This window comes from Python bivittatus, unplaced genomic scaffold (assembly GCF_059951505.1).
Source record: "Python bivittatus isolate LINGU-HERP-01145 unplaced genomic scaffold, Pbiv_v1 ctg000850_np1212, whole genome shotgun sequence".
NCBI classification, from domain to species: Eukaryota; Metazoa; Chordata; class Lepidosauria; order Squamata; family Pythonidae; genus Python; species Python bivittatus.
Genome location: NW_028277112.1, coordinates 33395001 through 33418486, shown reverse-complemented (window position 1 = coordinate 33418486; position 23486 = coordinate 33395001). Strand labels below are relative to the sequence as shown.

Here is a 23486-nt window from a genome sequence, read left to right as displayed (position 1 = left end):
ACTTGACCACTTTAAGATGAGTGGACTTCAACTCCCAGAATTCCCCAGCCAGCACCCCATGGCTGGCTGGGGAATTTCTGGGTGTTCAACTCCACTCATCTTAAAGTGGCCAAGTTTGGACAACACTACATTAAACGATCTCTCAGCCCAATTTGCCTCACAGGGTTGTTGTTGTGGGGAAAATAGGAGGAGGAAGGAGTATTAGGTATGTTTGCCGCCTTGAGTTATTTATAAAAATAATAAAGGCGGTATAAAAAAATCTAAAAAAAATCAAACAAGTGACGTTATGGCTTAGCGTGTTGTATGAACTCAGTAACTGTATCTCTTATCTGCAGTTTACTATGGCACAGATAAAGCCAAGAGACCCAAGTTGTGAATGTTTTTCCTAGATTCTGTAAAGACGGCTAGCTGTAAATATTGTATTATTTGATCTGTGAAAAATGTGGCCTTAAAGGCAACCTTAAAAAGATGGCTTATAACTGGTTAATGCTCAGAGTATGAATAATCAGGTTCCTACTGTTAACTCCAGTGTGCCATCATCTTCTGAGTTTGAACATTATTTTAAATCTCTGAAACATAAGCCAACTTGAGTCTGTAAATCAATAGCTGGGCTAAATGGGTGTGATTATTGTGATCATGCCATCCATATTTTATGTTTGACATCAATGTTTAATACAAATACAAATAAAAGACTATCCTTCAAATTAATTTCCAAGGACTGTCTAATTAGGTTAGGGGTATCTGGAAACCGAGTGTCCAAACTTATCAGAAATACATAGATGTTGTAAATTAAAACCAAAAACCAAAAACAAAGGCATGTTTGCCACTGGATAACAACTGATTAAAAGGAAAGTCTCCTTTGAGTAGCAAAACGTCTGGTGACTTACAACATTATTTCCATTAGGTTAGTGATCTCAAAATTAAATTATTAAAAATTATAGTAAGGGACATTGGATGCATGTTCCAATTTCAAAGGGCAGATAAGATTGCAAGATAGTTAAAGTCCCTCCCATCTACAAGATCCTTTGCCACCATGCTGGAGTAACTAACTGAACCTAGGAAGCCTAGAATCATGTCATAATCAATCAGATTATGACTGGGCAGGCCCAGATTCTAAACTCCACCTATGCAGTCCATTATGAAACTCCCTTGGATACTCTGGACAAGTAACTTCTATGTAAAGGAACTTAATGTTAAGAAGATCAATTCAAGAGGAGATGCCTTGAGCATCTGCTAGGAGAGAAGGAATATACAAGTTAGCAATATAGCTAAATAATAAAACAGAAAAGGAAGGAAATGGATTTGGGGGTCAAGATAGAGTAACAGTGATGTGGATTATTTGCACCAATAACTATTTCTGTTCCTAACTGGCCATAGTGCTAGGATGAAACTCTAGACCAGCCTTTCCCAACCTTTTTGCCCTGGAGGAACCCTTGAAATAATGTTTAGTTCTCAGGGAACCCCTGCATAAAAATGATTATATCAGCCACTCGCAATACATTAGTGTGGTTAGTAAATTGCAGATATGTTTGTTTGTTTATTTATTTATTCAATCATGATCTCTTGCGGAACTCCTACAGACCTTTTTTGCAGAACCCCGGTTGAGAAGGGCTGTTCTAATTGTTGTAGCCCAACCTTGGCAACTTTAAGATGGATGGACTTCAACTCCCAGAATTCCCAATGCTGGCTCGGGAATTCTGAGAGTTGAAGCCCACCCATCTTAAAGTTGTCAATGTTGAGAAACGCTGCTGTAGATGGAGAATGAGCCACATCCGGTGAAAGGAACTGAATGTGCTTGGTGCCAAGAAGAGGCAAAAGTGGTAACTTGGTTCTTACTCCATCCCAATGTCCTCAACTGGATTTCACACAGCAGTTGCTCCTTGGCTTTGCTTTACTTGAGTTTATTCATTTATTTCTCTTTACTGCACACCCTCTTCGCTGCACTGAGGAAATAAAAAACCTCACACACTTCATTTAGTCTCCCTCAGGAACTGGAAAAACTTTTGCTGCTCAGAGTGATAAATGAAGGAAAATCAGACCTGCTTTCCCTGAGACCCCGCATTGTGCTATGAATGCCCACTTTTTCCTCACCTTTTTCCTTTTTTTTTTTTTTTGGTGCCTCAAGTCAGTATTGACTCCTGGCAACTACCAGGACAAACAGTTTTCTTGACAAAATTTCATTAGTGGTTTGCCATTCCCTCCTTCCTACAGCCGAGAAAGTGACTGGCTTTCAAGGTCACCCAATTGGCTTCGCGCTGAAGGTGGGACTAGAACTCATGATAATTTCCAGCTTGATGCCCTAATCACTACACCACACCGGCTCTCTCCCCGAATGGAGACAAATAAAGTTTTAGAGTTTTGTCATCGCGACACAGTACTCTGAAAACGGCTGCTCAGTCACGGCCAATCCCCAGGAAGGGGAAGGCTTTTATATAGAACCCGAGTTCTGAGAGGCCATTCTGCACGATTATACATCTATGGTGATTTCCTTTCGAAAGCAAAGTAGCTAGTGGCCTTTCTTACAGACCTGATACCGACGGGAATGATATTCTCGCGAGATTTCATCGGCTGCGACGAGATGGTGGTAAGGAAATGATGGGATGGGTGGCGTGTGGCAATAAAGCCCGCGGGAGTCTCGGAGGTTGAGAATGTCTTCTTTCAAACTTTAAAGGGAATGCTTTAGAGCAGAGGCTTTTACGTGACGCAGCTTGCTTCAGAATATTGATCTTTTAATGCGGAGATCCTGGCAGCATGAGTTTATACTCTATTCATTATATCTTAGTATCTTGTCGTTTTGTTTCTGAGCTTTTAAGTAAATGTCCAATAATTCTGTATGTACAAATACACTTGTACGGAGTTGCTGCCTCCTGGGTGGGCTTGATCCACAAAGGTGGCGTGTAAACTCTCAAGGAAGTAAGTTAAAAGATCAGAGAGCGGTTTCTACCTCGTCTCAGTACACAGGTTATATATAATACACTTATTCAGGCTGATTTTTCAGAGGGAAAGGATAAGCAGCTTGGCTCCCAACCTGATGCAAAACTTTTGCCTGAGACACCCTAACAGGGTACAGAGGAATTTGCAAGGGTTACCATATCTGGGCTGCAAAAGTCTGGATAACCACTAGGTAGCAGTAGGAAGTTAGAGTTTTCAGTGTCGCAATGTTTTGGTATTTGGATGATTGCAGGCTGGAGATGGCAGCCCCAAAATCAACTCAAATGAGATGCTAACATGCTGGCTGGGGAATTCTGGGAGTTGAAGTCCACACATCTTAAAGCCACCAAGGTTAAGAAACACAGGTCTAATGGGACAGAAGTATATAAAAACAACACCCCATCACATCTAAGACAGTAAGAAGTCAAACAGACCCTTTCTGTGGCCCTTTAGAAAGGTTTGCAGAACACATTGAACCTGAATCTAGTCAATTATATTTTAGCCTACTGTGTTGTGCAAGCTCACTCATATGTTGAAGTTTATGGTTCAGGGTGTTTGGAAACCCAGAAAATTGGATTAGTTAAATAAACCATGGTGAGCTATATGTGCAAATCATGTGCAAAAACAGGAATTATATATGTCTAGATGAAAGAATGAATGTGTTGTGCCCCACAGTTGTCATGACATTGCATGAGTTGCTGTGGTTTAGATTTGTTTCTATCTCAGATTTTCTCCTCACATAGTCTACTAGCTGTTGTCCATCAAGTGGCAATACCTGAACTCAGAAATTAAATAGGGACTGGCTTGGTTAGTATTTGGATGGGACACCACTAGGAAATCACAGGGCTGTGGGCAAGACTGGAAAGAAAAACAATTCCAGAAGGCAGCAATGACTTCTAAAGTACTTATACATTGCTAGCAAGTAAACAGAAGATTGCATTGCTGAGAATTGAGTTTAATTTGTGGGTGTCTTTAACATACCTAATCAATGAGGTATTTATGAAAGCATAATAGATTACATGATTGTCTAAGAAGTTCTTAGTAATGAGTAGTAATGAGACTTAAGCAGGGTACTGACACATGTGTACAGTAATATGGCTTTGTGAGCAGCACAAAGACATTAGTTGGCTCTAGTTTGGACAGATTTTGCAGTCATGCTTGTAAACAATCTTCAGGACATTCAGCGTATCAAAGATTGTTTTACGTGCATGTACAACCTTCTTTCTCTAGTGGTATGAGATCTGGATTTTAATTGCAAAAGGTCTGCAGTTATTTTTCTTTCTTAAACTGAAGTAATATTTATTAATCAATTTGCATAGGTTTTACTATGCCTATTGTTTTGGAGTTTTTTTTTCCAGATTTGGGGTATGGATTCTTGCTTGATCTTTGACATTTAATATATAGTAGGATGAAAATCTACATCAAGTGAAATATCTATTGATGGTATTTACCTATTGTTGATCCTTTACTTTTTTTCCTATTTTATAGGCATTTGGAGATCTATTCCTACATGCAATTAGGAATGTGTGCCTCTTTTACAGGTGAGTTATATGTTTATGAGTTACCTTATAAGAGAGAATAATGCTGGAATCGATGTTTCAATCTTATGTAAGGATATAAAAGAGATCAAAATTAAAATTGCCACTATTGCATTTTTAAAATTATTATTAATCACTATTTCATTCTTTAATTCCTCACTTAACGACTGCAATCGGGCCCAGCAACTCTGTCGCTTAGTCATGCAGTTGTTAAGTAAAACATGTGACCACGCCGGACTTACAATGTCAGTTCCGCTGTGGACGTTGAGCAAATAACCTGCAGTCATTAAGAGCGACATCACATGATTGACCATTTGCGCGCTTCACTTCCAGCTTCTCCATTGACTTTGCTTGTTGGAAGCTGGCTATGAAGCTCGCAAATGGAGATCATGTGACCATGGGATGCTGCAACAGTTGTAAATGTGTGCTGGTTGCAAAGTGCCCAGATGGTGATCACATGACCACAGGGATGCTGCGACGGCCATAAGTTCAAGGACTGGATATAAAGCTACTTTTTCAGCACCATCATGAGTTCAGACAGTCGCTAACCAGGGTAGGTGTTAACCAAGGACTACCTGTATTTCTAAAACAACAGGAAATCAGGACTCTGGCTTTCTGTCCATTAGTGGGACAATTCTTTGAAAACTGAACAGAATGAACATTTGAATTCAAATTTAGAAATGGGACAGATCTGGCTGGGGGCTGTGGAGAAAAAAAAATCCAGAAAAAAAATTCCCAATAGATTCCTGTAGATAAGTGTGTTGGGCAATGGCTTCTCCATTCTAATTCCTCATCCAACTTCTCTGCTGGTCACGTGATTAAGAGAGGAGACTTTGAAATAAGTCCTCCAGCCATGCTCTTTGCTTTTTAACCTGGAAAAAAATTAAGAGGAGCTTGATGGAGATGCATACTATTATGGATGGTGTGGAAAAAAGTGGATGGGAGAAGTTGTATTACAGGTGTAATGGCGCCCGTCAATTTGGGCACTTTTAAAGAGAGATTAAACATTCAAGGAGCATAATGTGATAATTGGCCTGCTGTCATTAATGCTCTGTCTTATCTCTAGTATCAGAGGCAACACGCCTCTTAATAGCAATTGCTAGGAGCTGTAAACTTCAGCATCTGTTCGTCTGGTATAGAGAAAAAATAGTGGTAGGCCTTTGGATGGTGATCTGGTGTAATTCTTAATGTATTTACTCAAAAACATGTTCATGGGAATTTTCACATATAGGAGTATGTATTATATGTCATGCAATCTCATCTTTAATTTTATTCTGTGGCATTAATCCTCTGATAGATAGCCTTAGACTGAGATATTTCATATGCACACAGTACCCAGCGTGCTCAAAATTCTTTGAAATAGGTTGAAGTTTATGCAGTGAGCACAAAATGAGTAAGATGCATTTGTCAAAATGACAATTTGGCTAGTTCAGTGGTTTATTTATTTATTCAGATGTATATCTTGCCTGATCCTCAACATGGATAATGGCAAAAGGTTAGTATTTTGTATACAAATTTACATTCCAGTGTTATTTTCAGCAAGCATTTTTTCCCAAGTTTTGTTGCAGTGCACTGCTTTTTGTTCAGTCTGAAATGTTATTTCCTTTGCATGTGTTTTTAACAGACCAGTGGCATGTTGAAGATAAATGTCTTGCACCTTTTCCTGAACTTGGGAAGCTTTGTGATGCTACAATAATGTCCTTTGAAACAGATAGTGATGGGAAGTGTTTTGCCAAGGTTTCCTTTGGGGAAAATCAGGAAGAGAAAATACTTACAACCAAACTCTCCCAGATCAAAACAAATAAAACTGCAAAGAAGAACTTAATATTCGATGATGAAGATTTGGAAAAGCCTTATTTTCCTGACCGAAGGCTTCCGTCACCAGCAATTGCCTTTGAGCTGTCCAAAGACGGAGAAGAGATCCCTTACACCATTAATAGATATCTACGTGATTATCAAAGAGAAGGGGCCCAGTTTCTTCATGGACATTATGTTCGTAAAAGTGGATGCATTCTTGGAGATGACATGGGGCTTGGGAAGACAATCCAGGTATTTTTGCCTCCTCCTTTCCCTCTACAGGTCCAGACAATATTTATTTCTAAACTAGAATAAAGCATCTAAATCAGTGTTTCTCAACCTTGGCAACTTTAAGATGTGTGCACTTAAACTCCATGCTGGTTGGGGAATTCTGGGAGCTGAAGTCCACACATCTTAAAGTTGCCAAGTATGTATTTAGAAAACGAAATTGTGTAGGTCTTTACAATGCAATCCTAAATGGAGTGAGTGTATCTGAAATGAAGCAATTGAGTGTGAGGAGAGTTTTGACTTCCTCTGTTTGAGGTTTTTTGCTATCCCGTGTAGTATATTGCTTCTTCCATTATTTCTGATGGGGGATGAATCAGTGGCAGCAATGACAAGTTGGCATAAAATTTCGGAGCAGCCTTTAAAGGAACTTTAAGTTTCTTCTTTTTAAAAAATGCCATACTGTTTAAATCAAGTAGTTGTAATTTTATTTTTTAAAAAGTTTACAGGGACTTAGCAGGAACATTTTGCAAGGAAGAAAAAGTTTGGTTCTTGATGTTTCGTTTAATTTCTAAGTGGCAGCTTTGATGACTTTTATAAAAATGGCGTATATATTAACTAAAAGTAATGCATCAACATTTTAATAAATCAAAACTTTTTTCACACTGATCAGTATTATGAATTTTGAGTCTTTGAATATTTTGGCTTAAAAAAACCATATGGAATTGATTAAAGTTTGATAATAATGAGAAAGTTGGAAGTATCTTTTAATTTTTGCACATATGCTGGCCTTTCCATCCTGTTCAGGACACCAGATAAACCTGGAAAGCAAACAGTTGATGAGACTGAAATTTTCTAATCACAAGCTAGGAAATGTATATAATAAAAAATATAAATTCCACATTTTTTTAAAATCAAGGCTGGTTTCTGTGTGCCTTTTTTATACTGCCTGTTGAAAATGTTATTGTATTCTTTTCTGGATATCAGTCTTCAGTTTGTATTGCACGAAGTCAGTGTATGAGGAAAATAGCCTGTAATTTGTTGTTACATAGGGAAAAATACCTATAATATTATCTCTCAGAATGGTAATTCATTATGTCCAAGAGAGAAAGAGTATTTTGTTCTGTGAGAAATTTAGAGATTAAATTGCAGAATGATTTTAATTTATGATTTCATTCTATAACCTACCACTCTCAGTTTTCTTTGAAGTTTCTATGAATGGTTGCTCATTGATTTTGTAGGAAGCTGTACTTATAATGAGAAAAACAGAATTCCTTTGACAAATATCTTTTTTTTTTAAGAATTTGAACTGTGTTGTAAACTGAAGGAAGATATACGTGTATTTGCAAGTTTCTTTTTGATCATAGGCACTTTTAAATGTGTTCACCTGATTGAAAATTAAAAATCTAGTTTAAGACAGTTTTATATTATGAATTCAATTATGAATAGTATTGCTTTTAATGGTACAACAGATTGAAACCAAAATACATGTGTATTTAAATTAATATAGTAAACAACAGTCCTGCAAACTAACTCCTTTCAATGAGCTTCTGTATTAGTATGGATTACCTTTACATCTTTTTGAAGACTAGCCTTAACAACATCATTTTGCTATTTGTTCTGGATCTTGGCTGTTGATTAGTGCAAAGTATCCTTTTACCATTATGCCCATGATCAAAATCCCACTTGTTTGCGCTCTTGATGTGTGTCGATTTAAAGATGGTTTAAAAATTTTTAATTTAATTTTTTTTAATTAAAAAAAAAGAAACTTATTTTCATTGCTTCTTTCTTTCTTTCTTTCTTTCTTTCTTTCTTTCTTTCTTTCTTTCTTTCTTTCTTTCTTTCTTTCTTTCTTTCTTTCTTTCTTTCTTTCTTTCTTTCTTTCTTTCTTTCTTTCCACTACCACTACCACTACCACTACCACTTCACTTTTCCCAGGTTATTTCATTTCTGGCTGCAGTGCTAAAGAAAAAGGGGACACGTGCAGATATTGAAAATAATATGCCTGATTTTTTGCTGCGAACAATGAGAAAAGAAATGTCATCTGTTCCAAAGAAAGTATGCTTTTAATTTAAATACATTTATATTTGGGCATCTTGAAAATGTAGTATAATTAATCTTTAACTGGGGAATGAATGACAGTGTTTGCTGAGCAAAATAAAAGATGATTCATAGAAAGGATTCTCTAATAACTGGGCTTCTACAACTTAGATGTAGATGCAGAAGTCTTGTTTATAATAACTTGGAATAGAAATCACTTTGCGGGATAATTAAATTTGCTTGAAAAATAGCGTAAATTTCTAGTAAGACTTGAAGAGCATTTAATGGGACTGACCAGTTCTGTTGAATGGATATTCTTGCATTGTGCTTCCCCTTCAGGTGGGCTGCTATTAGCTGTGTCAGTTTCAAATTCTTGCTTTCTAGCCTGCCTCTATCCTCACTCCCTTCCAAGCCAGTTGGGTACTGATAATGGGCTGAATTTAATTCTTTCTTCCCTGAAAGCTTTTTTTTTCCAGTACAAAAGGACAAACACTGAGAGATAAAAATAAGTCAATGGTAAAAACAAAAACAAGAAAATAAACATTGAGAATAAGTGTGCCTATATAAGTGATCTTAAAGGCAGATTGATTGATTGATTGATTGATTGATTTAATTTATATGCTGTCTGACTTTCAGTGACTCTGGGCAGTTAAAAATATGAAACAACCATATTCAATATTTATATTCAGGATTATATTAATAAAGATAAACGTAATTTATTAGGAAAAGTTTTGCTAATATAGCTAATAAATGGTGACCAAATCTGAATACATTTAACTTTTATTATAAAAATTGCCAAAGCTTTGTATTGAATTAATTGTTCATCAAAAGCAATGTTTCACATTTTTAAATACTGCTGAAAGATATTTTAATTACCCATTTTACAAATGTACAAATTTTTGTACATTCTGTGCCTGGAAATTAGACTTAAATATAAGGCATTTCATTATTTTGAAGGCTTGGCATTCCTAGGTTTTATTCCCATACATCCTGTTATCTGCTCCAGCCAAACATGTTTACAAGTTCAGTGGCTCTATGTAGAATAAACATACTGAGGATTAGTTTCACTGGCATTCTTCCTTTTCTCATTTGATTTCCATTTTCTAATGTTTAATTGTTCCTGTTACCTCTCATGAAACTGGAAAAATAATCAGCAGCCTGACTTAATGCATCTGAGCTTACTCATGTAAGAAGGGCTGCTCGTACTTCAACCAGATACTGAGTTTGTATAGCAGAGCTCTGCCACTTTTTGGGGGACTAACATCTGCTCTTGAGTGATGCCCTGCAGGCAGCAATAGAGAAAGTAAGTGGAGCTGAAAGAAAAGCTAAATTTAGTTCTATTAAATTAACTAAAGTTAATTAATTAAAGTTAATATGGATGTATCTATGTAATCATTATTCCTATGTTGTCCTATTCAAAATAATATTTCAGTACCAATTTTGGGACAGATCTGAAGGCTGTCCCCAAGGCTTCCAGGGACCATGTGGGACTCTGGGCCCCACACAGTGCACCTGTGTTATATAGGCACTAACTGTTAAATCTTAAGGTGCCTGTTGGGGATTGATCTCTTCACCCAGGCCTCCTTGGTGTGAATGCTAGTTGAATGGTTTTTGTTTCTGCTTTTGTTTTCTTTCCTCCACTCCTTTTTTCTTTTTGTACGTATATGGTTCTTCATTGTTTTTAATTTATTGAGGGTTTGGGGTATTATATATTTTATAAATATTTCAAGATGCTTTTGTTTGAGAGGCAGAAGAAAAATAATAGCGGTAAAATGTCTTGTGTTCCATAGAAATATTGGTTACAGAATATTCAGTGCCAAACAGAGGCATTTTGTTTGGAACATTATGGTAGATATTCTTAGGCACTGATCTAACAAGGATTTATAATAATTTCAGTATAGACATTAGTAACAAGAGCTAGGTTTAAACTTACATGTCCATGAATTTTGGAAAAAAGTATCCTAGTTGGTTTGATTTGCTCTCCAAAATGCCTTCAAGAAATTGTTTTCTTAATAGATCTTCCTTGGTCTTTGCACAAAGCTCCAAGGTCCTGGGCCTCTTAAGTTAAGCAGTCAATTCAAGAAAAGATATTTGGTTCTATTTCTTTTAAATTAAATTAATTAAGTTTTGTTAGTGTGGATGTTCCATATCTATGTAGTCATTATTCCTATGTTGTGATATTCAAAATAATATTTCAGTAGCAATTTGGGGAAAGATCTGGAGACTGTGTCCAAAGCTACTAGGGTCCACATGTGACCCTGAGACTTATTTGACCATAATTTTGTTTCTGTTAGTAATAGGAGTCAAAAGAATAATTCTGCTCATGTGTGGTCAGAAATGTCTGTAGATACTGTAATTATGAAAACTGCTTTGTGTTGGTAGGATCATTACCTGCCAGTCATGTAATGTATGGCCAACACTGACTCAGTAAACTGTTAGTTTTTATTGCTGGCTGCAGAAATATGGGGAGGGGAATTGTTCACCTGTTGGGATTTAGCTCATGCTGGTAGGTTGCATGTAACCTGATAGTCTTGTGTTGTTCAGGGCTGCCATAAAATATACTCTGGACTCCATTTTCAAAAATATTCTTATATCATATCTTAATGAAATATGATATTTTTTTCTGAATTTATCTCTCACTTTCCTTGTTGCAACAATTGAAAAGTATCATAACAGTGTGAGAATTTTGTATTTTGGTACATTTTGCAATATTCAACAGCAGTATTGTATGTTTCTTCTGGTTCAGACCTTCTTGATTGTGGCACCTCTTTCTGTGCTCTATAATTGGAAAGATGAATTAGATGTCTGGGGGTACTTCAAGGTTATAGTTCTGCATGGCAACAGAAAAGAGTATGAGTTAAATCGAATCAAGCAGGGAAAATGTGAGATTGTGCTAACAACCTACGAAGTACTTCGCCTTTATTTGGATGAGCTTAACAGGTAACTACATTCTGTAATTACTGCTACTGAATATGAGACTTCTTTTATAAATTGTAGCTACAAATCCTTGAAATATTTTAGCTAGAGATAAAGGAAAAGGTATGTAAGGAATATAATCCTGGGTATACAATGTGTCTATTGAAATTTATGTGACTTAGCTTCAATTAAATGCATGTAGGCAAATGAAATTAAGTTCCAGAGACTTTCAGTTAGGACTTCTTTCCCCATCCTCTCCTCCATACCCCTTAGCCCCATTTTTCTCAGAGCAGAATTTGGGAACCCAGACAATGTATTCAGACAACGGTATCTGTCCTGTTGGCATTGCTCAGTTTCACCCAGAAAATTAGAAATATCAACAGATTCAGAAAAAGACAGATTGCATGGGCGAACTCTTGTAAAAAAAGATGTTCCAAAAAATCCTGTGGAAATCATGGATAGGTAATGCTGTGGGACAGTGGATCCAATCTTATACATGAGGGCAGGGCTTGGGTATTCACCAAGTGTTGCCAATGAAGAATCCCCTTTAGTAGAAGGCAGAGGGGAGAGTTTGCTTCCCAGTCCTTTTTTAGTGACCCAAGATGTTCTTTACTATCCCAGGTTTGTTTGTATTTTCATTTGAGCAGCTGGGCATTCTTCCAGAAAAAGCCCTATTTTTTTCTTAAAAATTGCTTATAGAATACATGTGGGGCCTTTAAGCATTATTGTAAACAAAGATATGGCTATAGGCTTAACTTGATTTACAGACCCATCCCAGGAAAGAAACCATGATTTATAAGCTACAGTGGGTTTGAGCTGCAAAACAAACCATGTTAATGACTTAACATCATATTATGTAGATTGTTTCTTCCACAGAGCTGCAGCAATATAATGCTATGGTGGTGTCTTAAAAATGTCAGATTTTAAAGCTTTGATTAAAAGCACTGGCCAAGTATAATTTTGAAAAATGAACATTATAGGCTAGCCATTCTCCCTCAGATATCAATAAATCACTCTTAGATTAATGGCTAGATGGGGAAAATGTATGATACTTTATGTCATAATAGGTGCTTATTCAAAGCCACTACATAGTTGGTGTAGCGATCTAAAGTTATCTAATCCTGCCTATGGCTTTTAAATATACATTTAAAAGCTACAGGCAGGATTAGATAACTTTAGATCACTCTGTACAGTTATCTAAACTTTAGATCCACTCTTTAAATGGATAGGTTAAATATATACATGAGAGCCACTATGGCAGGGTTTCTCAACCTTAGCAACTTTAAGATGTGTGGACTTCAACTCCCAGAATTCCCCCAGCCAGCTTGCTAAGGTTCAGAAACGTTGCACTATGGTATAGTGGTTCAGAAGCTAGACTAGGACGAGGGAGACCCAAGTTCTAGTATTTTCTTATGCACAGAAATTGGCTGGCTAACTTTGAGCCAGTTATTCAGAATTCAGCTCTAGATTAGGAAACTGAAAAACATCTATCTACCAGCCTGCACTGGATCAGTGTATTAGATTATGGTCCCTAACTTCAGCAAAGAGGCCTCCATCCTGCAGTGGATTGATTCAGGCTGATAATATATATGGGGGAGGGGGGATGAGTTCATTATGAGAAATTTAATTATTACAAGCTCATTAAGATAACTGAATTGAGGAGGAGAGTTTAGACAAACTTTCACTAATTCCTTATGTTTCATAGTTTACAATGGTCAGCTGTCATTGTGGATGAAGTACATAGAATCAAGAATCCAAAATCTCAGATAACTCAGACAATGAAGGCTCTAATGTGTAAAGTTCGGTTGGGACTTACTGGGACAATTTTACAGAACAACATGAAAGAGCTTTGGTGTGTTATGGACTGGTAAGTGAAATAAAATTTAATATTACAAGTTCAGAAGGAATGCTTATAATCCTTTCTCCCCCTTGTTTATCTCTATGCACATCAGAGTTCTCATGTATTATGCACGCCTGGCATTCACATGTCTGACAGATGTCTGTTTTACAGAGAACTTTGGCAACCCAGCTTTAGTTGTCTGTGCCAGGAATTTATAGAACACACATTTCCCATTATGCGAGTGTGTGTCATGGTACTGTAGAATACAAGCAATGAAAAACGTGCATTTATTACTATGTAATGTGTGAGATGATTCTTTTAAAGCCTGATGTCATGGATTTTAGGGGTTTATGTGCTGCTTAACAATACAAGGAAAGAGCAGTTTAGAAACCCAAATGTATGCTTCCTTCTTTCTGTTGGGATGTGTAGCACTTCAGAGGTGATACAGAAAAGATGCTTCAGAGGAGTATAGGCACACATGTGGCACCTGTTGGAATCTTGTGAAGAAACTGCATTTTTTCCTGGGCTTGTACAGTAGCCCTGCTATCCCAGGAAAACATGTTTGAGGTAAGAAGGCACCAACAGTGTGCCCATGCTTGCTCGAAAGCACCTTGCTGTACCAGCTTTGTTAAAATGGCACTGACCTGCACATATGTGAGCCCATGTCTGCTTGAATGTACCTTTTCTGCTTTGGATCCAAGGGCCTGCACTTTCCTAATAAGTATTCCTTTTATAGTGCTCTCAGCATAGGTAGCTAGTGAAGTTACAGTTCATAAACTGGAAAACAGGTCTGATTTTCTAGGTATCATAAATTAGCCTTAATAACATTAAATGGGGAGAGTTCTAAAAATGAACGTATTTGGCAATATGCATAGAAAATTACAGTGGAATTTAATATTAATTTGCATATGAGCAGATCTAATTTTATTCATTTGGATTTATTTCTAGGTAAGTAAGGATTGTAACCTTATATAAGTGGTCCCTGGGTTAAGAACACCTGGTTTATGGATGACCCATAGTTAAGAACGGAGCCTATTGTAGCAAAATTCGAGTTAAATACCCAGTGCTTTGAGTTAAATACACAATGGTTTGAGTTAATTGTACAATACTACTTATACAGTATACAATAATACTGTTCCGGCTTACATACAAATTTGACTTAAGGGCAGACTTTGGCAATGGAACTCGTTCTTAAACTGGGGACTACCTGTATGTATTAAATTTATATTCTGTCTTTCTGTCTATCTAATGCTCAGGATGGCTTTCCACAAAATACAAATTCTAAAATATAAGAATAAAACCAAAAATCAGTCCAACAAACAGTTAAAAACTTGCTAAATCTTCCATAGGGCTTTAGCTGGTATGTGAAAGTCAACAGCTAATAAGAAATCTAGATCCTTGACTCTAGAAGCCTGCTAAAATTAATATCCTATATTAGTGTTTCAGTATTTCATAATGATTATAATATCATAAATATCAAAAGATTCATAACAGATTTCTCTTTCTCTTAGGGCTGTACCTGGGCTCTTGGGTAGCGAAGCAAGTTTCAAGACAGAGTTTTCTGATCCTGTAGAACTTGGCCAGCGGCACACTGCAACTAAAAGAGAGCTAGCCACAGGCCGAAAGTCAATGAAGAGGCTAGCTGAAAAACTATCGGGTTATTTCTTAAGGCGTACAAAGGCTCTCATCAATGATCAGTTGCCCAAGAAAGAAGACAGAGTGAGCTCCATTTATTAACTTTGTTCACTCGTGTTAGTGTGGATTTTGTACAATTCATATAGGAGGTACGTTAGGGTAACCTTACATATGGAACTGCCTGTGTGTAGCTGTATAGGTGTTAGGGGACTGTGGTGCTGGAGATCCGTGTCAGACTGTTTTGCAGATCTAGTGGATGAATTAGAAAAGGACCTGTTTTTTGTTTCCTTGATTGCTGATTTAATTCACAGCAATAATTGTAACATTTATAATTAGCTTGAAGAAAAAATGGGTTATCCTTTCTCTCAAAGGCTATGAATGGCCTAGGAGCACATCTGAAGAAACTGCAAGAGAGGCTTTTGAGAAAGTTTTGGAAGCCTTGAATGACAGGACAAAATCAGAATCTTCCTGCTGAGTGTCTTTTTTGCACTTTTAGCCTGAAAGCAATTTCTTTCTAACAATTGGAGGAAGGGACCTCTCCCTTTCTGAGAGCTCTGGTAGTTACTGTGTGGGGCTTTGTTATGTTTTCCTAAGCTCTTCATATGCACCAAGTGAGTATAAGATAAAACTCATTTTTTTTATTTTATTTTTTTGTGATGATATCAGTAATATTCTTTGACTTGGAAAATAGAGATTTTTGGATACATGCATGGTAGATACTATCTCTGAGAAGGTAAAACTGAGTAGGGAAACTAGAGAAGGGGAACAGAATTGTTTGTGGCATATAGGGCATACTGTTACATGATATTCTGGAGATACAGGACTGTAACTTTCCTGCCATTTAAAAAAATCCTTGATAATACTTGCTAATCAATAGCTGTTTTTATGGAAAGGACAGACACTTTTTTGCTGTCATACTCAGAAAGACTAATATCTGAGACATGAAGGCTTCTTTGTGATGGAACTCACTTTTTGATGAATTAATGGGTGTATCCATGTTCTTTCTATGACAACAATATGGAAATGGTTTGCCATTTCCTTGTTCCAAGATGTTTTTCCAACTTCTAGCATAGTCTGCAGCGGTGGGATTTTCTGAAGTTTTCCCATCCAAGTACTAACCAGATCCAACTCTGCTTAACTTTTCCAAAATCAACCAAGGTCAGCTAGCTGCTACTACCTGTTTGACACAAATGTCTTATCAATCATTTTTTTCCATAAATGCACCTTCACTTCAACCCTCCAAGGGTTCAGCCTGTTTTATAAGGATATCATTAAATGACATGTTACAAAAGCAGAGTTCCAAATACTCTGTTCTGCGGAATCTGAGTGAATTATTAGCATCTACCTTTCCTCTGCAATAGTAATCATGGGCTTTCAGCAATGTTCACACAATTTCTTTGTTATATTGGATTTCCATAGTGTTATTGAAAGTAATGAATGAAAGTGCTATATACATTCTGAAAGCTATCCCAGTGATTGTTACAGTTATTATCTCTGAAAATTCAGAGGACGTGGTTCTCCTCTTGATGACAGGCTAAATATTTTGACTCAAGTAGGGGTTTGGGCTTACTTTATTTATACATCTTGGGACATGAGTCTTCCATTCCCACTCCTTGTTAAAATCTGCTCTTCTGTCCTTTTCATGGCAGTCTATATCTTGAAATAATTATTGACTGGGGAGCTCAAAATCTGTTCCTATGGAATGCATTCTTGATTGTCTGAGCTCTTTAGAAAATACCAGCCTCTCAGTTTTCCTGGAGTTTCATCTGTGTGTACTTCTTTTGAAAAAATATTTGCCCCCTTTTGGATTTTCTGAATGTTTGCATATTTTTGCCTCTGAATCTTACCAGAGCTTCATGTGGGTCCTAGTGATGTGCCAGTATGAAAAAGTAGTTGTCCCCTTAGATTCAGTAATTGGTTGCATCATCTTTAGCTGCAAAACCCAAACACTTTCTATAATTGATCATCAGGCTTTCACATCACTGCGCAGGAATGTTGGTTCACCCCTCCATGGCCAGCAGCTTCAACTTATAATATTTGAAGGTTTTTTAGCATGAACATTCTAGGTCACACACTTTTCTATGGGCTTTGAAACACTGAATGTTTTTTTTCTTCATTTTTATAGGCTTGTTTACACATTTAAAATCACTGTTTTGCTGTATGACACTACTGGTTCAGCTTCAATTGATGGACAGGTAGCCTGATATTCTCCTGTAGAATTCTCTAATTAAATGCAGAATACCTGCTTTTTGTAAGTAGTCTAGAGTCCTGAGGTAGCAAAGCATCCCTAAACCATGAACAACCACTTCCATGCTTGAGAGTTAATATGAGTTTTTATTGTGGAATGCAGTATTTGGTTTTCACCAGACATAATGACACCCATGGAGTCTGAAAAGTTCCACTTTTGAACATACCTCCAGAAATCCATGTGTGCATGTCATCCAGGTGCTTTTTGGCAAACTAAAGATGAGCAGCAATGTTTTTTTTAGTGAGCTATGATTTCTACCTTGCAGTTCTCCATTAATCCCATTTTTAATGGGGTTAATGGGTTTATTGATGTATTTATGGGGCCCCTTTTATATCTGTATGGTTTATTGTTTTGGTTGTTTTAGTCTAGGCTGCCTGTGTATGTGTGTTTAATTGTGTTTAATTGTTTTTATAGTTTCTGGTAATATAATTTGGTAAGCCACCCAGAGTGTATAAAGTGGGCGCCTATAACAAATTTAATAAATTAAAATTAATTAATTAAATTACTGTTTGCTTTTCTGCTGGTGAAATCATAAACACTGACTTTAGCCAAAGTGAGAAAGGCCATAAATCCCTAGATATTGTCCTAGTTGTTTTTTGTGAGTTCCAGGAAAATTTTATGCTGCACTCTGGAGTTAATTCTGAGAGGATAGCCACTGTTGGAAAGATTCATTATGCAAGATTATCTCTGTGGATCAGTGATCTCCAAATCTTTACAAATGTTTTTGTAACCTTTTCCAGACTGGTAGGCATCAAGGCCTTTTTTTATAGAAGTCTTCATAAATTTATTTTGAGCAGAGCATGACGTGCCTCTAGCATCTGTGGTGTGAATACATCCTCATGATGAGGGGAGCCAGAGTTTCTGAAATTTATAATCTAGCCCAAATCAGCCCCTAATTGTGTAATGAAGTACTCACACAGTTGGCACTAGTTATTCCTTTAACTGAACTGCTTAAACTCTCTCTCTTTCTCTCTCTCTCTGTGCGTGTGAAGGAGAGAGAAAGAGAGATTACTTTTGCACATTGGTGCATTGTGTGTTGGGTGACTTTGTTTATAGAATATATATGAGACACAAAACCAAATTTCAGTGTTAATTTGTTTATTCAGAGTCTATTTATATATCACTAGGACACATACGAAACTGATAACTTTCAGTGGCAAAGATATACAAAATTTACAAAATCTGAAAGGGGGCACATACTTTTTCTGTGAACTGTATAACTACTGAAAAGCACTTTCTTCATAGTTTTGTTAATTGCTCCTGAGATACCTTGTTAAGATTCCATACCAGAATCTGTCTTTTGAGTCAGCTTTCTTAACGTGGAATCATTCAAAATTCCTCTGGTTATCCTTCTAGGTTGCTGGCCTACTAGGCCACTGTAGTCTCTTCTGTGTGAGTGGATGGATGGTTTTGCATGCAAATTAATTTTATTTCCCATCTTTCAAAGATAAGACAGTCTTTCTGCCCAATTCTTAGTGTAAACAGATTGTTTCACAGTTCCATCCCTTGGGGAGTTTTGCCATGTTTTTCCTCATCTCCAAAGATTTACAAAATTAGCATTGTTTAGGTGTCAGGCATGAACTTTTCATTAGCTTTTTATGTTAATGCAAGTAAAACATTCAAGATTTTTTTTTTTCATTTTTCCAGATCTTACAAGGGAACACTCTTATTTTATATAGCTTTATTTTTTTTTTCTGATTGATCAAAATAGTTTACTGTTGCTATGAGATGCAAAAAGTCTGCAGGTCCAGTCTTCTAACATTTCACCAGGTCTGTAGTTATGTTAGTATCTTTACAAAAGAATTAAATTATATTCCTAATTGTTCAGCTGTGCAATTTAGATATTGAGATAACAGATTAAATAAGCTATAGAATAATGCTCTTCAGTGCTTTCTTTTTTTGGCTTGGATAATCTAAAACTTTTCTTTTCCAGGTGAGTGAGACCTACCCAGAGCTCATAAAGATGAAATTTAGTTGTTACATTTCTACAGTGGACGACTCTCCAGAGTCATGACCACTTTAAATGAAATATCTATTTTGATTTTGCTCTTTGTGACAATCCTTCTATTCATGTAAGGTGTATTATTATGTGGAGGTAAAGGAAAGGAGTCAGGGCTCTTTTATCTTTTTAGAAGTTCCTAAATGTGATTTATGCAAGCAGATTTCTGTGAATAAACCAAAAGCATGATTTGAAGAACAAGAGTTCCAAGTAAGCCCTTCACTTTCCTTCCCCTTTCCCACTAAAAATTTCTGGAATATAACAGTGTTCTTATGAATGATTTTCATATAGAAGCATTTATTTCCTGTCCAATATGCATTTTCCATCACAGGTTTATGGAAGATGCAGAGTTCTGCCTGCATGTATAATGTGTTCAGTATCTGTACAAAATCTCTGAATTAATTGAAATTGCATACTTTTTGTGCCTCTTTTTTATAATATAAAAGTCAATTATGAATTGATAGATACAAAACTGTGCAGATTTGCTTCCATTATGAAAGATGTATGACTTTCACTTGTCCTGTCTGGAATGTTTTGATAAATGCAAAACTACATTTTAGAGAACACACAATCACACTTTTAATAAAGTTACATGTTAGTTTGCTGCTCTTTCTTCCTTGTTTATACCTGCCTTTCAGCTAAGCTTGTAATAATGCAGTCTAAACTGTGTTTTCTAAAGAGAAGATTAACAGCAATGTCACTCCATTGCCTTTAATCTAGAAGCTTTTATTTTATCCCATTCTCTTGATAATGTGAGTATATGTTCAAGATACCATTGGATTATTATAGCACAGCATGGTGCAGCTGCTTTGTGGGTGGCCTAAATTCAGGAGGGGTCTTAGAATATCTGTATCCTGCTGGTTGAGACCAAAAGATGTCATGGAGATGCCACCCATGGTCTTTAAGAGGAAGGATTAACTATGTCATACCACTGTCCAAGAATCTCTCCCTCCTATATCAGCTATTCAGAATGTCAGTCTTAAAAATTGGCTGTTTTCTTTTACTCCTGCTGTCTGCATTAGTCTCTACAATAGTGCCAGGAAATGGCAAATAGATCTTTTAAGCAATTTAAGATCTATTGTCTTAGGGATTGAGAGTGATCACAACAGTTTATCTTTCACATTCTTAGCAGATTGTATCATTTAAATATAAAGTGCTAGTTGATCATAATCTTTGAAAAAGAATCCTAAAGCCCATCTCTTTATTTTGCAAGCTCAGCGCATATTTTAGTTTTGATATATTATTTGTGTTGTTTTATTCTCCCTGTTTTGCATTTTATCTTGCCAGATGGTATATTGTTATCTGACAGAGTTCCAGAGAACAATTTATAAGACTGTATTGGAGACAGAAGATGTGCAGTTAGTGCTGCGGGCATGTGAATCATGTAGCTGTAGTAGTGGCCATAAAAGGAAGAATTGTTGCTACAAAGTAAGCATTTTTTTAAACATAAGTTTGTTTGAAGTACAACGACCATCTACAATAGTCCTTTGACCTACTCCATATCCACTGTTTTTCCCCTCATAAATCTTAACAGGGCCATAGAGTAGATGGATAATGACGTATTGTACTGTAGATAGAATGGCCAGGCTAATTTTTGCGGGGGGGGGATTCCCAGGCCAATGTAATGCTTCTAACTTTAAATTTTTTAAAATTAAAATAGCACTGATTTGAGTTACCAAAAAAGTTGTTCAATCACTATTATTATTACAACAATGCTAAAAAGTATCTATTGGGTGGAGGCTAATTCACCTTTTGGTAAATAGAAGTTTTGTGAATGGCTGTTCTCAAAATTCCAAATGTGTCTCTGATCCTTCCTCTGCTTTAAAATGGTCTAGTTGATTGTATTGATTTACTTCACATTAAGCAGATGTAGTTACTTGAAAAAGTTGTCTCAAAAGAAAAGTAATCAAGGGAAGGCTTTGTGGTATGCCTTTACAAGCTATGTTACTATGACATAATAGAAGCTGTTTTATTATTGCTCATCTCGTGTGATCCATAAAATGAATAAACTTAATTTTTGTCATGTTTACCTCACTGGAACTACCACAACATAAATGGTCAGTGAATCATCACCTAAAAATCAGCCAGGCATGGCCAGGAAAGTAGTTATTTGAGACAGTTGTTGATATCATTGCTGGTCTACTGGAAAGCTATTGGATGAGATTTTTTTGAGTTGTTTCAGGTTAAATATGTTTCAGATATTTGAAAAAGAATAATACTTTGAATTTTAAGCATATGGTGTGGAATAAATTCCCAGGTGTTTTTAAGATGATAGTCTAACTTTATGCAAAGTAAACAGAGCTAACAACAAGAGAGATGAGACAAAATCCACTAAAGATGACTTTTGCATAGGCTTCAAACGTAGCCTATGCAGAGGAAGTGGAAGCAATATTTTTCCAATGCCTGGAAGTCCAGGGGACTTGGCCTGGCCTGGCATTGTCATGGAGGGAAAAATGAACTAAAAGGTTATTCTAGAGAATTTACGTGAATTTATTTCTTGGATTTATGCATCATTATTGGCTGTTATGAGAGCCAGTTTGGTATAGTTAAGGGCATTGGGCTAGAAACCAGGAGACTGTGAGTTCTAGCCCTGCCTTAGGCACAAAACCAGCTGGGTGACCTTGGCCCAGCCACTCTCTACAGACCCTAAGAAGGAGGCCATGGCAAACCACTTCTGAGAATGTTGCCAGAAAACTTCAGGGACTTGACCAGGCAGTTGCCAGGAGTCAACACAGACTTGAAGGCATGTGCACACATGGTGATTTGTTCTTGGCATGAAAATCATATTCATATTTCAGCACTTAAAGATAATATAAGCTATTCTGTAGACCAACCTCTTTCAAACATTGATAAAACTGTGTGCTCCTGCTTCTCTTCCCATGCTCTGGAAGAGGGACCCATCATAGTTTAGTAGATGACTGGCATCAGGAAGAATGGACAGTGATCATGCTAATTGGAGACACTGAGGCCCCAGGGACCGTGACAGCTGTTGCTGCTGATAGGATTTACATGCCTAAGAACATATGGAAGTCTGCAAAGTATATGGAAGAACTGACGCTAGATGCCAGAAACAGGGAGTGGTGTCTACAGATGATGTCTCTTTGCATAATAGTGGCACATCTGACTATAAATAAAAATTAGGCAGCCAAAAAGATGTTTAACAAATGGATGTAATGAAATTAAAATGCATCAATCAGTCAAAAAGTTCCCAGTCCCTAGCTTTCAAGCTACGTTTACAGAAATGATTTCTGATTTATTAAAACATTTCTGATTCTTCTGTATAGTTTTACCTGTGCTCTGAGCTAAGGCCTGATCTACCATAGAGTTGAAGTAGGCAGCAGAGCATTCTTACCTGCTCCAGATGCATGTTGGGGTGTGTGTGTGCCATTTTGATTCGTCACCCAAGTACAAGACTTCCTAGAAGTTAAAAAAAAAAAATCCTAGCATGACAGAGATAAGCGTTTAAATTGTGTCCCTTTCTGAGATGCTAAGCTTCTTTTTATGCAGGAGACTACATTTTATTTATTGTATTAGTCAACCTAACATATCCTGAACAATGTACAATCTACAATCTGAAGTATTTTAGTCTATTCTACCACCTTAGATCTTTGTTATGCTTTTTCCATGCCATTCTAATGATTGTGTAGAGAGGTGGCTTTAACAGGTTTAACCCATTACTCTACTCCAGCCTGGCCAGGACAGCATTTGTTTCACTTAAATGTATTGGTTTTTTAAATGTTTTTTCTAACTCTTTGAGGAGAAATGTATATGTAATGGGCTGTGAGAATAACTTTGGGAGACAGGAGGAAGAACTGCAGCCTAGACAACAGTCTAATAAACAAAATCTGAGTCCAAAGGAGGGATGGGGGTCGAGAAAGTGTCTTAGAAGGGACCCTCCCTAGTTCTCTGGAAAGTAAAGGCAGGGGAAGGGAGAAGTGCTTTCAGACTTGCAAGATTCTGTTACAATAAAGGTACCATTAATACTCATGGTTTTGGTTTCCTGTTAGGGCTACCTTGAAGGGCTGACAGTATAGATCCACAGTCAAATTATCTCATTTTGCATGTAGGTAGACCTTGAATGAATATAGAAAATCAGAATTCAATGCTTTTCAGACCATGGTTTCAAAACACACTGTATTTCTTTATGTTTGAAAAACTGTATTGTGATGGCTGCTGTTCATAAAATGAAATAGGAAATGGGCGGCTTCTTCTTCTTCTGCCTTTTTCAGATCAGTATCTTTGCATTATAAATTATATTAATACATTTTAATTTGACATTCTGACGTGAGACTTTAGAGACAGAACGTTGTGTATTGT

The 23486-nt window shown here is 36.7% G+C and overlaps 1 protein-coding gene and 1 long non-coding RNA gene across 3 annotated transcripts in view; one reads left to right on the top strand and one right to left on the bottom strand.

Annotated features, from left to right (window-relative positions):
- The window catches only part of LOC148213806 (uncharacterized), a 45494-nt gene extending 22914 nt beyond the window's left edge, over positions 1–22580 (bottom strand). The window contains exon 1 of the long non-coding RNA XR_015793693.1: positions 22522–22580. This is a non-coding gene — a long non-coding RNA (uncharacterized LOC148213806). The remainder of the gene's footprint in view (positions 1–22521) is intronic.
- Positions 2412–23486, top strand: part of ERCC6L2 (ERCC excision repair 6 like 2) — a 67255-nt gene continuing 46180 nt past the window's right edge. The window contains exons 1-8 of one of the 2 annotated variants that reach the window (XM_088129860.1): positions 2412–2584; positions 4420–4472; positions 6094–6518; positions 8430–8549; positions 11278–11471; positions 13153–13314; positions 14799–15006; positions 20457–20597. In XM_088129860.1, coding sequence (XP_087985986.1) covers positions 4442–4472; positions 6094–6518; positions 8430–8549; positions 11278–11471; positions 13153–13314; positions 14799–15006; positions 20457–20597 — 1281 coding nt within the window. In that variant the 5' untranslated portion in view covers positions 2412–2584; positions 4420–4441. Of the gene's footprint in view, positions 2585–2636; positions 2914–4419; positions 4473–6093; positions 6519–8429; positions 8550–11277; positions 11472–13152; positions 13315–14798; positions 15007–20456; positions 20598–23486 lie in introns of those variants that run through there. The other variant, XM_088129861.1, reaches the window with a different exon arrangement.